The sequence below is a fragment of the Triturus cristatus genome, chromosome 3_1 (genome assembly GCF_964204655.1).
Source record: "Triturus cristatus chromosome 3_1, aTriCri1.1, whole genome shotgun sequence".
In the NCBI taxonomy this organism is placed as follows: Eukaryota; Metazoa; Chordata; class Amphibia; order Caudata; family Salamandridae; genus Triturus; species Triturus cristatus.
Genome location: NC_140583.1, coordinates 918,696,110 through 918,711,284, shown reverse-complemented (window position 1 = coordinate 918,711,284; position 15,175 = coordinate 918,696,110). Strand labels below are relative to the sequence as shown.

The 15,175-nt window shown below is 47.7% G+C and overlaps 1 protein-coding gene across 1 annotated transcript; it reads left to right on the top strand.

The window, feature by feature from the left end:
• The first annotated feature begins 1,576 nt into the window (after positions 1–1,576).
• Positions 1,577–3,879, top strand: LOC146861273 (aquaporin-10-like). The gene is made up of 2 exons (XM_085645495.1): positions 1,577–1,964; positions 2,149–3,879. The coding sequence occupies exons 1-2, from the start codon at positions 1,604–1,606 to the stop codon at positions 2,760–2,762; spliced, it is 975 nt and encodes a 324-aa protein (XP_085501621.1). The 5' UTR covers positions 1,577–1,603; the 3' UTR covers positions 2,763–3,879.
• Positions 3,880–15,175: the final 11,296 nt, after the last annotated feature.

Below are 15,175 nucleotides of genomic sequence, written 5' to 3'. Positions count from 1 at the left end.
CCAGTTCAGACATGGCCATATGCAAATCAGTCTGACCCTGTGTCTCATGGGAACAGTCCAGCCCGAACTGCCAAGCCATGTCTTCCCTGGACCGGAAACAAACTTCCTAGGACCAGTTTCTGGCATTTCAGCCGTCTTAAGCCTGGCTTGCTTGAATCCAGTGGCAAAGTGAGCAAGGGACTCACGTCTGAGCATACCCTGCCAACTTATGGCGAACAAAGCAAAAACCAAAGGAAATGATGGACGGAGTGTTGAACATTGCAAGCACTCACCCCCATCTGGACACAGCAGGGGCAGTCATGGGCTTCTGCCATACTTCTAAAATGGGCTCTGTCAAAGCCTCATTAAATGGGAGCAGAGGCTCTGTCACAGACGAAGGAGAGTGAAGAACCTCTGTCAGAAGATCCGCTGCCTTTCTGATAAATGAGTGGTAAGAAGAGACCTCCTGCGTAGGAAGGCCCTCAGGAGAAGAAAGTTCCCACTCTGTAAACTTATCTAGCCCACTAGCCTCCTGAAGCCACCCAAACTCATGCATGGGATCAATAATCTCCCCCTCTTCCTGCTGCTCCTGGAATTCTTCCTCCTCCAGAAGCCTCTGTGCCTCCCTTCTTGATCTCAACTTGGGTATCGGCATCGGCGGTGCCAGGCGCGGCGCCGGTGACTTCGAGGCCGACGTCGATGGAGGCTCTACAGGAATAGTTGAAGATGCTGTGCGAAGCCAAGCCGGCGCTGGACCGGAGCATGACAGTGCCGGAGAATACTCCAGTCTTCCCTTCTGGGATTGCACCGGCATCGAGAACCTCGGTGTCGGGAGAGGCCTACTCGGAGTCATCGGCAAGAATGGCATGAAAGGTGCCTACAAAATGAGCTGGTAAGCCTCCCAGGTTGTAAGACAGCGGTCCCATGGGGCCAACAGGCGCACCAGTAGGGTTAGCCGCAGTGGCGAACATGCCATACATCGCATTTAGGAAATGTGGGTACGGATCCGGTACCGCCTGTTCAGTAACAACTCAAGGCTGTAAGACTGGTTCTGGCATCCCTGGGCGTCGGAGAGCCTCTCGGAGTTGGAGAGTGTGCCGGAGTCACCGGAGGTGAAGGGGAAGGTGAGACTTCATCCTTTCTGTGATGCCGTGGAGTTGGGGACCCCGACTTCGGTGACATGTCCTTAGAAGAACGACGTCAGGAGCCATGACGCTGCTTCTTCTTGTGCTTCCTCAATGACTCCAAGGTGTGTGGAGTTGGTGACTTGGACTTCGATCTCGTCCATCTTCGATCCCTCTTCTGCTTCTTCGACCTGGCCATTAACAATTTGGCTCCCCCTCTCCTCTCAAGCCAGTCCGACGGGGCCACGCGCGCCTCCCCGCTCGGGACAGTCAGAGGGGGCCACGCGCGGCCTACCGTGCCCTTGTGCAGCATTACGCGCAAAGCTGCTTGGCGGCGACTCGGCCGGTTATTAATAAACATCTTTACAGTGGAGGCCGGGCCTGTTATCGGCACTCCGCCTCTGGCATCGATTGCGGGTTATAAAGGCACCCCCTCTGCCCTCGGTTCGATTCCTTCCAAGGGTCGCCCTCCTTCCTGTCTAGCCTTCACACCCGGCGCCATGGCGCGCGCCTTAGGCCGGATCAGGGCCCTGCTGCGCATAGAGCACCCCTTGGCCCGGGAGTGCCTGGCCGAGTTCCTGGGGGTCTTCGTCCTGATTCTGATAACCATTGGCGCCACTGCGCAGGCTGTGACCAGCTTCCACACAAAAGGAGGCTATTTCACCATGTACCTGGGTGGCGCGCTGGCTGTCACCATGGCCATCTACGTCTCGGGTGGTGTCTCAGGAGGGCACCTGAATCCTGCCTTCTCGCTCGGCATGTGCCTTCTAGGACGCTTCCAGTGGAGGAAACTACCGCTCTTCGTGGTCATACAGATTGTTGGATCATTTGCCGCTGCTGGAACTGCCTATGCTCTTTACTATGGGCACTAAAAGTTAAACAGAACAAAAGAGTGCCTCAGTCAGGTCCGGAGCAGCAGACGGGTACTGATTAAGCTGAATCAATCAGTGCTTGGTCCCTGCTCCACAGAGAGGAAGGGAAATGATGTGAGGCCTGCCTTAACAAAGTACGAGGCTATAAAGAAGAGTGCCATGTGAGCCAACAAATGACGCCATCCAACACTACTGCAAGGGGAACCTGACTGTCACTGGCCCCACGGAGACCGCCTCCATCTTCGCCACGTACCCTGCTGGGTACCTCACCATCTGGAATGGCTTCCTGGACCAGGTGATTGGAACAGCCATGCTTCTTATTGGCATCTTGGCAATTGTGGACTCCAAGAACAAACCTGTCCCAAAGGGTCTGGAACCACTGGTTGTAGGGTTACTGGTTCTCTCCATTGGCCTCTCGATGGGTTCCAACTGTGGCTATCCCATCAATCCTGCACGGGACCTTGGTCCACGACTCTTTACATTTGTGGCAGGCTGGGGTGCAGAAGTCTTCAGTGCCGGGAACCACTATTGGTGGATACCAGTCGTGGCACCATTATTTGGAGCAGTGATTGGGTCCATTGTGTATGAGGTCTTTGTGGAGTTCCACCATCTTGATAACCTCAATGAACAGCTGGCGTGCTCGGTCAACAAGGACATGGCGAAGGGGATGCCAGAGTTCGAGAACAAGAAACTGGAAGTGAAACCGATCTTTACCATTGACACCTACATGGAGGGCTGTACAGAGCATCCCAGAGACGCAGAAGGCTACTTAAGCCACAGGTTATGACATACGAAACCTTGAAGAACTCTACCAGGTGCTCTGTGGTATTCTGCCCTGAAAATGCCCGGAAGGAACCTGCAGAATTCCTGAGATCCACAGAAGAACACATGGACTTGTGATATCGCAACCTACATTTTCCTTCACTCCAACAAAACGGGGAGGTTTATATCATGATTTTTATAGTCCACCTACAGGGTAGATAACGGGCTATCATGCGTACAAGTTCTCGTTATTTGTCATTAGGGTGCAGACACCATTTCAACAAAATAGAAAATGGGCATGACTCAAACCACTGATTATACAACATGTCCATCAGGAAGCCCCTTACTGTCTTCACAACTCGCGGTCATGCTTGAGTAGATGCAGACATAGCAGGTTTACTCTTAGATTATGGTAATACTTTATTTCATGTCTCCATATTCTATATCTAGCCCTTAGTATGGCAGTTCCTCTAACTAGAGGTGCCTGCAAGTTCATCTCAGTTTCACAGCACCTTGGAGAACCACTAGAGTACCAAGTCAACATTAAGGTGTTCTGTGGGTGCATCCCCATTTCATCGACTACCATTACTTCGATCCTTGCTAAATTTCAGCTTTACTTTGGTGGTCCATTCCTTCAATTATAGACCGTACTTCGAGATCAGCATGGCTCTAGCGCCTAAATGCTTGGACTTGAGTTTTAATGTGAAATCTGCCCAGTCCGCCTCGCCTTTGCATTAGTAAGTCATAGCAACGTCCATAGGTGCTGTAATGCTCAGTCGAGTTGATGATGGTCGAAGTGACAATATGTATCCGCCGTGGAAAGCGAACAGATGTGTCTTTGGAATGGCTATTGTGTTTGTGAAAGAGTAGCTAAGACCCTCCAGGCCTGGCTGACACTGCACTCTGCTGGATTACACTTGCTTTAGGCCCATGTTGTAAAAGGCCATTCCTTCACAGTCTTGGTCGCCACCATATGGAATGCCCTGTCTTTGGACATCCTTCATTCGCTTTAGAAAATAGGTACAATTGTTGGTTTCACCCTATAGATGATGTGGTCTACAGTGGTCTGCTTCGCTCCAGTGTTGTGCGAAATTGTACATTGTTTGTAAAATGTCATGTAAATTTTGCAAAATATAGTGAAATTACAGTTTAAAAAAAAAAAAAAAAAAAAAAAAAACAATTTGGCTCCCTCTCTTTGAGATTCATGTGACCGCACGACAAACATCCCTTGATGTCATGGTCCAACGACAGGCACCAGAGACCATCATCATGGGGGTCCGTGATGGACTTATGACCCCAATATTCCCTACAAGGTTTAAAACCAGATTTCTTCTGAGCAGTCATCACACTGCTACAATTTCAGGAGAACATGTAACAATGAAACACTTGGAAATGGAGAGCCCTGGAAAAAACGTTATGCGTTGAAGGAGTGGAAAAAAGGGAACTGACATCATCATGCCAACGAGGTCTTCTTATGGCTCTGACGGCGTCGCGCAGAGTCGGGAGCGAAGCTGTTCCATTGTGACGTCCTCGTCAACGTGGGAGAGCTATGGAGGAAAGTTTCAGTAGAATGCTGCGCAAGGGGGTAATTCAAAATGTGAGGAATCCACAGGCAGATGTATCCATTAGAGAGAACTGTTCAATGTTACCTTAGGTATGAGCACCCTAATTCTCTTGCATGCTACTTGGAGCACATTTGCAAACATTTCCCATGCTACACACACATTCATCCACCAGAATTACAACACTCTTCTTCACCTACTTCACTAGGACAGGTGTGGAGAAATCGCTCTCACCTTTTTGTTTTTTACAATGCCATCTCATCTGATTGCCACCCAGTAAGCCTTCCTAATATCCAGTACCTCAAAACTTTTTTTGGTATCATAATATTCCTTGGCTCTCCGTGGTTTCTCTGCCACACAACTTTCCACAGCCCCACTATCCACCCACACACGTTCCATGTCTTTCAACCATGCAGGAACCTCCTTCAATCCTGGCTCTCTACCCTTTAAGGATATAAATGGTGTTAATCCAGTCACTGAATAGGGTGTGAGCCTGTAGGCCCAAATTAACTTTTCAGCTCATTATTTCAGGGCAAACCGTTAGCCACAATTCTTTTCATTAAACTATTGGCTTGAGGCCTGAATAAGGCCACCCTTTCATGCTTGACCCCATTGAATTCATAAATGTGCTCATACTCCTGGAAATGAATTGTACCCCATTATCAGACAGCAAAGTCTTTGGGATACCCTCATTCGTGAATGACCTGTTCAAGAACCCAATCCCCTCCATGTCAATTGAATCCATAGTTTCCACAAAGAACCACACACCCAGTTTATTTACCAGGCCCAAAAAATCAATAGCTACTCTCTCCTAAGGCCTTTTGTGTAAATCCACACAACACAAAGGGGGCTGTGTGGGAGATTGGCTTAGTATTTGGTGCTTGCTTATGTAAGTGTAGCACCCTGCACTCATCCAGACATCCCTTATGGTGATTTTAGTGGTCTTAGACAACCTTAGAAAGCTCTCTAAGTGGTAGCTCTGGAGAGCAGCCTTCAGGCTTAATCCAGATGGAGTATAAAACAGCTTGTTTTACCAGTACTTAATCTTATTGTATGGTTAAGTGAAAAAGAACCACACAGTGTAGTTATAAAAATACGTATTTATTATTAACACTCACTAACACACTGTATAATCTCCTAACCGGAGATACAATACAAAACACACAATACTTTGTCAATAGAATTTGTAAATAGCACAGAATACACAGTGGTCCCCAGGGGAAGACTAAACCATATACTAAAATAGTGGAATGCGAACCACGACCTAAGTCGAGAATGGACCTAGAAGACGTAAAAGAGCTGGGGACCCAAGGAACTAGTATCTAGGAACCCCATGGAGGTCGTGTGAAGAGTGGGGACACGACCGTTTGCTCACTGTTAGTCAATCCGTACGTCGTGGTTGCAATTTTAAAGAAGAAGGACCCTTCCCAGCAGACCTTGAAGAAACCCAGTGGAAGATGGAAGGTTGGAGAGTCACCCCACCCGTGGATACCCCAGGAACCAGGATACTTACACCAGGGAAGATGGGTGCATAGGTGTGAAGTAATGTCAAAAACCGCCGTAGACCACAATGGAGGACTTCGGAAAAGCTGCCGCTGGTGAAGGAGGTGAAAGTGTACGGTGGAACCCAGAGGTGGATTCAAGGTGAGAGGTACCTGGAAGCAGAGGGGACAGAGTCTATGCCACTCAAGAGTCACCAGATGGCAAGGAAGATGAATGCCCACCGATGTCGGAAATGCAGGGGAGTTGATGGTGCCCTTGTAGTTGCAGCTGTACGGACCAGGTGACGCATAGTAGGACTAGGAGCCGTGCATGAGCCGTTCCACGTTGAATCTCAAGAGCCAAGGGGTCAGTGTTTGGCAGGGGCACCAACAAGCCTTGCCAACCGGGTGCGGTATCGGGCCTAGCAAGGTCCAAGTGACTCAACACAGGCAGGTAAGTCAGAGCAGGCCCCGAGCAAGCAGGGCAGCCCACTCAAGCCAAAGAAGACCATCAAGAGGACCCACAGGCACAGAAGTCGCAAGAGGACCTCGAGCAGCTCACCAAAGGATCCAGGCCCACGGTGCAAAGGATGTGATGCAGGTAAAGATCTTGGCTGCAGGAGATGCTTGAGGTTGGAGCTTCTTGCAGCCCAAAGATCTCTGGAGGAGTAAGTCAACAAGCCTTGACAAAGGCAAGTCGACGTGGTGCACAGGGGTGCTGTTCCAGCGGTTCTGACGCGGGATACTGGCCTCAAACTCGGTGTAAAGACAGTGAAGGCCTCGAGGGAGTTGCAGAACCACCACCTGTGTTGTTGAACCTTTCGGAGTCTGTGGGAGCCCAGGATCAGCAGACCAGTCAGCTGCGTTGCGGTGCCTGTAGATGCATGGGAGTGACTCCTTCACTCCAAGGGAGATTCCTTCAGGTGTCTTGAATGTCCATGGGCCTGGTGAACAACCTGCATGGAGCACAGGCATAAACTTTGCAGCAGACTTGCAGGACGACGAGACCAGGAGCAGCAGGAGTCTTCTCAGTTGCAGTGTCGGTCCCCAACGCGAAGTCCAGCGAGGTCCAGAGTGCCAAGATGGTCTAAGTTGAAGTGGTATGTGATCTGAATCTTGTCCCACGACGATTCTTGGGACCCACCCACAGGTAAGCCCTAAAGTACCCTAAGGAAAGGGTTGGAACAATTCAGGGGTTTCTCCCAGAGGCGGGGCTGGACAGTGGGGAGGATACTCCCATGTCCTTTGTCCAGTTTCGCGCCAGAGCGGGAGCCAATGGCTCCCTGAACTGGTTAGTACTGGAGTATGCAAGGAGGGCACCAAATGTGCCCCATCAAACAGTCTGAATGGTGCTGGCAAGTGCCTCCACCCTGTCCCAATACACTAAGTCATGTCTGGGAGGTGGTCACACCTCCCTGTGGCAGGATGTCTATTGCCTACCTTCCTCTGTTCAAGCTTGGCTCAGCAGCAGGAGGGCAGAATCGTGTTGCTGGTCGGCAACAGCCATAGTTTGCTGTCCGGGTCTAGAAGACTGGTAGTGGGAGCACTGAGGGTCTCACTGAGGCAGTGGTGTAACGAAACTTGAGGGGCCCCCCTGCAAAGCACATGGAGGCCCCCCCGCGGCTCGGCCCACCACCTACCACAGTGCCCTACCACCCAGAAATATAGCAAGGAGGCAGGAGCTAAAGGACAGAGCCAAGAAGACAGGGGATGGAGCGGTCTTGAATGTATTGTATTGTTATAATTATGGAGGGAATACTATCCCTATGTGGAGCACTGAAGCACTTGCGTACATGAGTAGCATGCTACAATATGTGTAGGGTGTGTGGTTGGAAAGGCGTTGTATCTGTTTTGATGCTATCTTGGAAGTGTTCCCATTCCATGTTGTGCATGAGGACCACTGACTGGGGTGCATGCAGCTTATTGTGCAATAGGATGCAGCGCTTAGCAATGGCTTACGAGGTGAGAGATATGCACAATATTTTGTTTTTCATCTCTCTGCAGGTTCCTTTATGGTATTTATTTTGTTCACATCCCACCTTGGTGATTACTGCACAGAGTTGTCCATTCTGAAAATACTGTGCCTACTGTTTAAAGTTAATGGGTCTGAGTAGGCATAGATTAAACAGTGCACAGTGAGTGATGCAACAGTGTGAGAGTAGGGTAAGAGGAGTGACTGCAGGGTGAGTGAGGTGACCTATGTAAGTGCAGAGTTGGACGAAAGAATGCATTGTTAGTGATGGCCTTATTTGAGTGAGATTGCAGATTGGGCAGTGAGGGGGACAGGTGTGTGAAGTGTGACATGAGTGCAGGGTGAGTTGTGTGCTCGTGTGACTGCAGGGTGAGGTACAGGGTGAACAGGGCAAGTCACAAGTGCACTGCGAGTGCAGAATGATGACTGAGTGCAGGGAGAGCGGGTGAATGGTGTGAGTGCATGGTGGTCAGTGTGAGTGCATTGAGATTGCTGTGAGTGCAGGGTGAGCGTAAAAGTGAAGGGTGAGAATGAGGAGTGAGTTTTCTGAATGCAGGGTACATTCCCGGACACTTGAAGTAACTCAGCATGTTATTGACGGCGGCGTAGGGTTTCAGGTATAAGTTCAATTATTGCTATTCTGACATTAATAGGGATAGAGGGTGTAGGAAATAATGTGCTGATCGTGCAACATACTTCCAGTCTTATGATTAGGGTTGCCAGCTTATTATTTTGATGCCCCTACAGGACAAAAATAAGCAGTCAACTAAAGCCGTATTTTCAGCACTTATCTGTGCATACTTCGAACAGCAAATATAAATAGAAAACACTTTTGTGTTCTAGGGCTGCCTGAATGATCCATGACTGATAATTAAAGGGTACAAAGACAGAAAAGTCACATTACAAATGAATACATACATTTTAATTTATAACCCTATTTAGTGTCAAGGTGAGGTCTTTCAGTGTCTTTAAACAACACATGGCTGGCATTTTTGTTTTGGCAACCGTACTTTATATTCCTTTTCCTGAAATGCATTCTCACACTACAGCAGTAAATGTACATTTAAAATGTAAGGAATAGGCAGAGTGGGGGCCCAGCGGGTACTGGAACCAGAAAAAAAACTACATCTAGGTAACCACTTTTCAAACATATGTAAATATGCAAATGGTCTCTGGCCTCTAGACAGTTGCCTTCAACCCCCTTGCTCGTGGGCCTGGTACCTTTACACTAATCAACAGCCTTTGATACTGTCTATCATCAGACACTACTACTGTGACTTGAGAAGCTGGACCTAAAAATAAATGATCACCTCGCACCTCAGCGACAGATAAAACTTTGTATCTAAATCAATATTTACCTCAGCTGCTCACATCCTGCTCTGCGGCATCCCACAAGCGTCACTCGTTTCACCAGTCTTGTTCAACCTCTGCCTTACCTGATCAGATCAATCAACCTCACCTGCTACAACTATGCAGATGACATGTACGTTATTCTAAAACTAGGACACCCTACAAGCGTCAATAGTCAGATGTTCTGTCTTTAAGGAACTTTACGGTTCCATAGAGACCTTCAAGGGGAAGGCACAACGTAGCTACAAGTGAAATTCCAATGATACAGAAAATGACACTACTGTCGAAACTAGCACCTCAACTCATCGCATCTGCGAATTAAAAAAAGACTACTGGTGGAGCTACATTCTCTACAAGTCCACCGTAATTTCAGGAAGGAATTAGAAACCTGTTTCTTCCAAAGATGAAAACCACAATAAATGGGTCACCTGACTTGAAAACTAATTAACAGAACAGAAGAGAACACTTCAGTCGAGCATTCCGAAAGTCACAGAAACATCACCATTAGATTGCACGAGGGGCGGTTGCACACCGCGCAGGGTACATAAGAATACTGCTCAGGTAGCACTGGAGTCAACACAATTTGATGCTATCACTGCGGAGTGTAATAATTACAGGCTGGATGCTACTTATACCCTCTCAGTGGTGCCAAAATGTCACAGGACCATAACCATTGCACTGCCAGTTGCAGGCTGAATGGCAAGTACACGGATTGCACATGGTGATAAATCACTTGTAGTCCAGCTAAGTATTACCATAACAGATCGGAACTGCAATTGGACACTGTCTGGAAACCACCACCAATCCACCGGAACCAAACCACTCACTACCAAAGAGGACATGCGCCTAGTGTGTGAAGAGATCTGCCATATGTGGCTGCCATTACAGCCTTTACAGCCGCCACATTGATCCTCTGCGCTATTTCATAATGAGGCAAAACTATGACGAGAAAAAACAAAGCTCTCTTCAGTCAAATTCTTAAACACAAGAATTATCTTACCGTTTCTTTTGCCACACACAGGCTCTCAAGATACCAGCAGGAATCACAACTTGCCAGCCAACAGAGACCAAACACCTTATCCAGTTACCGAAGCAAACACCCATCTCCAGTAACATACCCGTCGAGCCACACTTAATTCAATGAGAAGTACACTCTCCTTCACTGACAGAAACATCACCCTGTAGCGGTGTCAACATAACCAATCTCCTTCACAAACAAAACACACCCCTTGAATAACGCAGTCCCACTCCTTCAATTTCAGGACCACCAGCTTCTTCGTTAATAGTGCCTCTCCTTCCTACACCTTCAATTCATTCCTTTAGTAGCGAAAAAACACTTTCACAAGCAAGGACCAGATTTTTAGTGAGAGGAACCTCCATCGACATCCAGTTAACAGACTTCAGATCCTGTTTCCCAGCCTAGTGTGAGATACAAGGACCATACCCATCCTCCAGTGAAACACCCAAGCCCCTTCTTTACCTATCCAATTAGAGCATTGTACCCAGTGCTTGAAATGGAAAAATAGAAGTGCAGGTACCCTGTACCAGAGTACCTGTTTGTTTCAGAGAAGTGCCAGTATTCTCCAATTAAAGCTATTACCCCTCTCTTGAAAAGTGCAGGAACTCTCTCTCTCAAAATAAAAAAAGTGCCAGTACTCAGTAATGGCCCATTTAGAGCACAGATCGTACCCCAAACAGGTCCTACCTTACTGAGAGTATGTACTGATTAGAGGACAGACCTCTGCTCCGTGATATTGTATTGTGATTGCATTTATATAGCGCTTACTACACCTGACGAGGCGTCAAAGCGATTTATGGGCGAGAACCACGCACTCTGGAACTTATAATGAATTAGTGGTGAATTAATATAGTGAAATATGAGAGTAATTTGAGTGGTGAATAAGTTACTCAGTTATTTGGATGGAGAAAGATAGTGGAGGGTTAGAAGAGGGAAAAGGTTTGCATTTATATAGTGCTTGCTGCCTCTCATGAGGTGTTGAAGTGCTTTTCGGTGAGTAGCACGCTACCCCGGAACCCAAACAGGGTGGAGACAGACAGACACACACACACACACACACACACACACACACACTCATGGACATGCCATTAAAGTGTGTGTCAGGCCTCTCACAGATGTTACAACAGGCTTTCAGACTCTCATCCACATACAACACCTGACATTGTGTGTCAGGCCTTCATCATTCACACACAACCTCATGCAATTGGCCATTTCGTGTATTATTCCGCCTTCCAGGAACTCCTTCCATTGGAATGTATGAGGGGCAATTTTACATCTGAAAAATACACTTCAATATTTCGCTATTTGTAACATTTAATTCTTTATCTTCTATATGTGTTCTGTACAGAAAGCAACTATTTTTTGCTGTTTCCCAAACCATTGGTAAACCCACTAGGTCAACAGAATTTGTGCATGCAAAGCATGCAGGAGCATTTGTGCATGTTTATATTTGCTTTCATTAGCTCGGGTAAGCCTTAACTAATGGCTTTTGCAGGTGTGTTTTTCTCTCTCTCCTTTGTCAAACAATCACTACTCAGAAGGAAGGCTTGAGGTTGTACTTCAAGACATTTGTTTTACAAAGATGACCCGAGCCTATGTGTCCTGCCTCTCACAGACATGAAACCAGGCTCTGCATTAGGCCTCTCACAGACATGACTGGGAGCTGTGTTAGGACTTTCAACGGGTGGTATGTCTGAATTTCGAGTTTTAAATATTGTGTCACCAAAATATTGTAGCAAATACATAAGTGTAAGTGCAAGTAGGTAAGTATAGAATTACTCTTCTTAACTTCACTTCTAAGTACCTTGAACTCACTTGCCTTACACCCACCCGCTCCCTCGGTACGATCACCCCTCTCTAGCTGCACAGCCATACATCTCCAGCTATGCACTCACTGCCCTTTAGATACAGTCCCCCCTCTAGCTGCACCCTCTCTTGCTGTACATTCGCCCCATCTCTTTCTGTTTCCCCCATATTTTATCTTACAATCACCTCTCTCCTGCTTCAGTCCACCTTCTCTTGCTGCAGTCACCGATCTCTAGCTGCTCAGTCACGCCCATTGCTGCACAGTCACCTATCTCTTACGGCACAGTCACACTTCCATTTCTTCACAGCCCCCCCTTCTTGCTTCCCAGTCATCCCTCCCTTGCTGTGCATTCACCCTTCTCTAGCTGCACAACCACTCCTCTCTCGTCTGGCTGCGCAATCACTCCTCTCTTTCTTCCCAGTCACCCTTCTCTAGCTGCACATCCCCCACTTTCTTAGTCTTTCATCGCTTGATGCACATTTCCCCCTCTGTACATTCACCCCACACTGTACATTCACCCACACACTCTTGCAGAGTGCAGTTACAGTCAAACACATTTGCACGCACATGCTTACAGACAAAACACGTACACACACACACACACACAGTTTTTAGATGCATGCCAACATTTTCGAACAGGAAAGTGCCAACATGTTGGACTTGGAAAAGGACCGTGGAAGATTTTGAAAATAAAATCATGGTAACCGATTTTCTCATCTGACTACTACTGAAGCAGAAGCAATTTTAGGAATGAGACAGGTGAAAGAAAGCCTTTTTGTCTTTAAAATCTAGAGTCTCCCGCCTGAATCGGGTCTATTCTGAAGCATGCGTTTAGCAGTTAATTCCATAACTATCTCTTCAGTCCATCGTAACTACCACTATCGCCCTCCGGCCATGTTCGCACTAGACAAACCACATAAATAAATCACAGAATTCGCGTCATCTTGAGTGTTTTGCTAGTTGCGATTTGCTTTGGAACTTGATGACAAAATCTTCTTCGTAAGGATGAAAGGCTGGCTCCTGAGGATGTCGCTCTGCTAATGCAGCCTCATTCAAACAGGAGGTGGCACTCCTCGTTTTGTGCCGTGCCAAACACAAAACAAATATCAACTTACTGGTGCAGGTCAGGGTACCGCATTGCTCAGCCTGTAGATCCCGAATATATGTCGTTACTACGCATTCCGTTGCAACACATGCCTTTTCCACGCATGCGTTACAACGGAATGATTTTTCTACGCATAGCCTTTACCTCGATTTTTCCTTTACCACGTTTTTTTTTTGGGAGGGTGGGGGACCCCCCCAAGCCCCCTTTTTTCTTTGCCTTTTTTTCACATCTTCGCCGACACTAAAAAAGGACTGACACATTTTTTCGGATGAGGTACAAGACGTTCCGTGAAGACGTTGCTTGCGTGATAAAGACGGTCGTGGAAGCAATACGCGTTGTGAAGACGTTTACAAGGTAAGTGTACCGTTGTAAACGTAACGCGTAGAAAAGCCTTCGTGGTAAAGGCTGTTTCCCGTAGATCCCTTGTTCCTCACATTATAAAGCAGGACCAGATGGACGTCCTCTAATTAAGAGCGACCCAGGGTCCTTATTTTCCACTGGCTCCAAATTGTCCCCTATGTGATTGGCCGCGAGTACTCTAACTTTTGGACAGGCCTTATTTGTTGCTGTTCCTGGTTTTCACATTGGTCCAGACTCTCTTGGGGGCAGGACAGCAGCATGCAGCAGGGCCGTCATAGGTAGCGCTTTCGCTCTATGGATGATTGACAGCCCTGCTCTGCTGAGTTCGGGAGCTACAAAATCATTTGACTGGCGGCGCCGCCACAGTCTAAATTTTGCGCTCACAGGGCAAAATAAAGCCCAAGTTTCTGCACTCCGCCAGGAGAGCAATTTCCCCGCACAAATGGGAAAAGTATTGCCCATTTGTGCGGGGAAATAGCCCAATCTGGCAACACTGTCAAAAGGCCTGGCCAGGGCGGCGAGATCCCCGGCCTGTGCGCACCAATGATTAATTAAGAGGCCGGGGCCCAGGCGTGCGCACCAGCACCTTAATTAATGAAGAGAAGATGCCGTGGCATGCAGTGCGCGCGCCGCACCACCATTTAATTAATGAGGAGGCCCCATTTAGGCTTGCTGGCTCCGCTGAGGGGCCCCTGGAGCGCGGGCCCCCCCACACTGCGGGGGCCTGTTACGCCCCTGTCTTCTCTGTCTCTCTACCCTGTTCATTTCTCACCTGCCTCCTTATTTATCACCTCTCTACTCTAATTCTCTGGCAGCTGTCTCTCGCCTATTTCTTTCTCTGCTCTCATCTGCCTTTTTCTCACCTCTCCCAGTCTCCACCTCTCTCTGTATGAAACCTGCTGTTTGTTACCTCACACTAATTCTTGCACTTTTCTCTCTCTCTCTTGCCCCTCTCACCTGTGACTTTTACGTGTCCACTATTATTCGTTTGTCTTTCTCCTTTCCTGTGTTGTCTTTACCCTCTCTCACCCTGGGCTCTGCAGATAATTCCCTCCGCACTAACACAAAGAGAGATGGAGGAACGTTTTCCCAGGGGGCCTCCTCTGCCAACATTAATTCATTTTGCAAGTTTGTTTTGAGTGTTTCACTGTGCTGGGATATCCCATCCCGTATAGCAGGCTCACCGCTTCAGCCAGACAGCAGCTGTCTGTTTTTTCTTGCAGCCTTTGCGAGAAAACTTAAGAAGTGGTTGGGGGGCCCCCTCCAGAGCAAGGGTACCTGGGGGCCACCCCGCACTGCGGGGGCCTGTGTTACGCCCCTGCACTAAGGAGCTTTACAGTGCCATGGAATCATAACTCCTACAGTTTACAGTGTGAGGGTATGATTCCTACATGTTTGACACCAAACACAACAGGAATTGTAACAGCCAGTTTAGAGATGGTGTGAGAAAGTGGCTCTGTATATACTGTTCCCAAAGAGGTACAGTGTCTACAGAGTCCACAGTCTCCAGAGGTTTGGCAGAGGTTAAAGTTAGATATAACCCTACTCTCTAAAGTGGTAGCTTGGTCGAGCAGTAAGGCAGTATCAGAGGACAGTGTAAAGCATTTGTTGTACACACTCAGTCAGCAAATGGTCTCACACACTCAAGAACTGAACTCTAGGCCAATGGTTTATATACAAAAAATATATGCTTGTTTTATTTTAGAACCAAAAATAGGTATCAAAATATACTTTCTCAGAATGAGAGGCTTTAGTTAAATACTTTTGCAATATGCAATTGACT

Bases quoted from the DNA above. Each gene is read 5' to 3' on its own strand.
- LOC146861273 (XM_085645495.1), top strand. From the start codon at position 1,604: ATGGCGCGCGCCTTAGGCCGGATCAGGGCCCTGCTGCGCATAGAGCAC. The intron at 1,965-2,148 runs ATGGGCACTAAA...GTGAGCCAACAA, and splicing joins AACTGCCTATGCTCTTTACT to ATGACGCCATCCAACACTAC.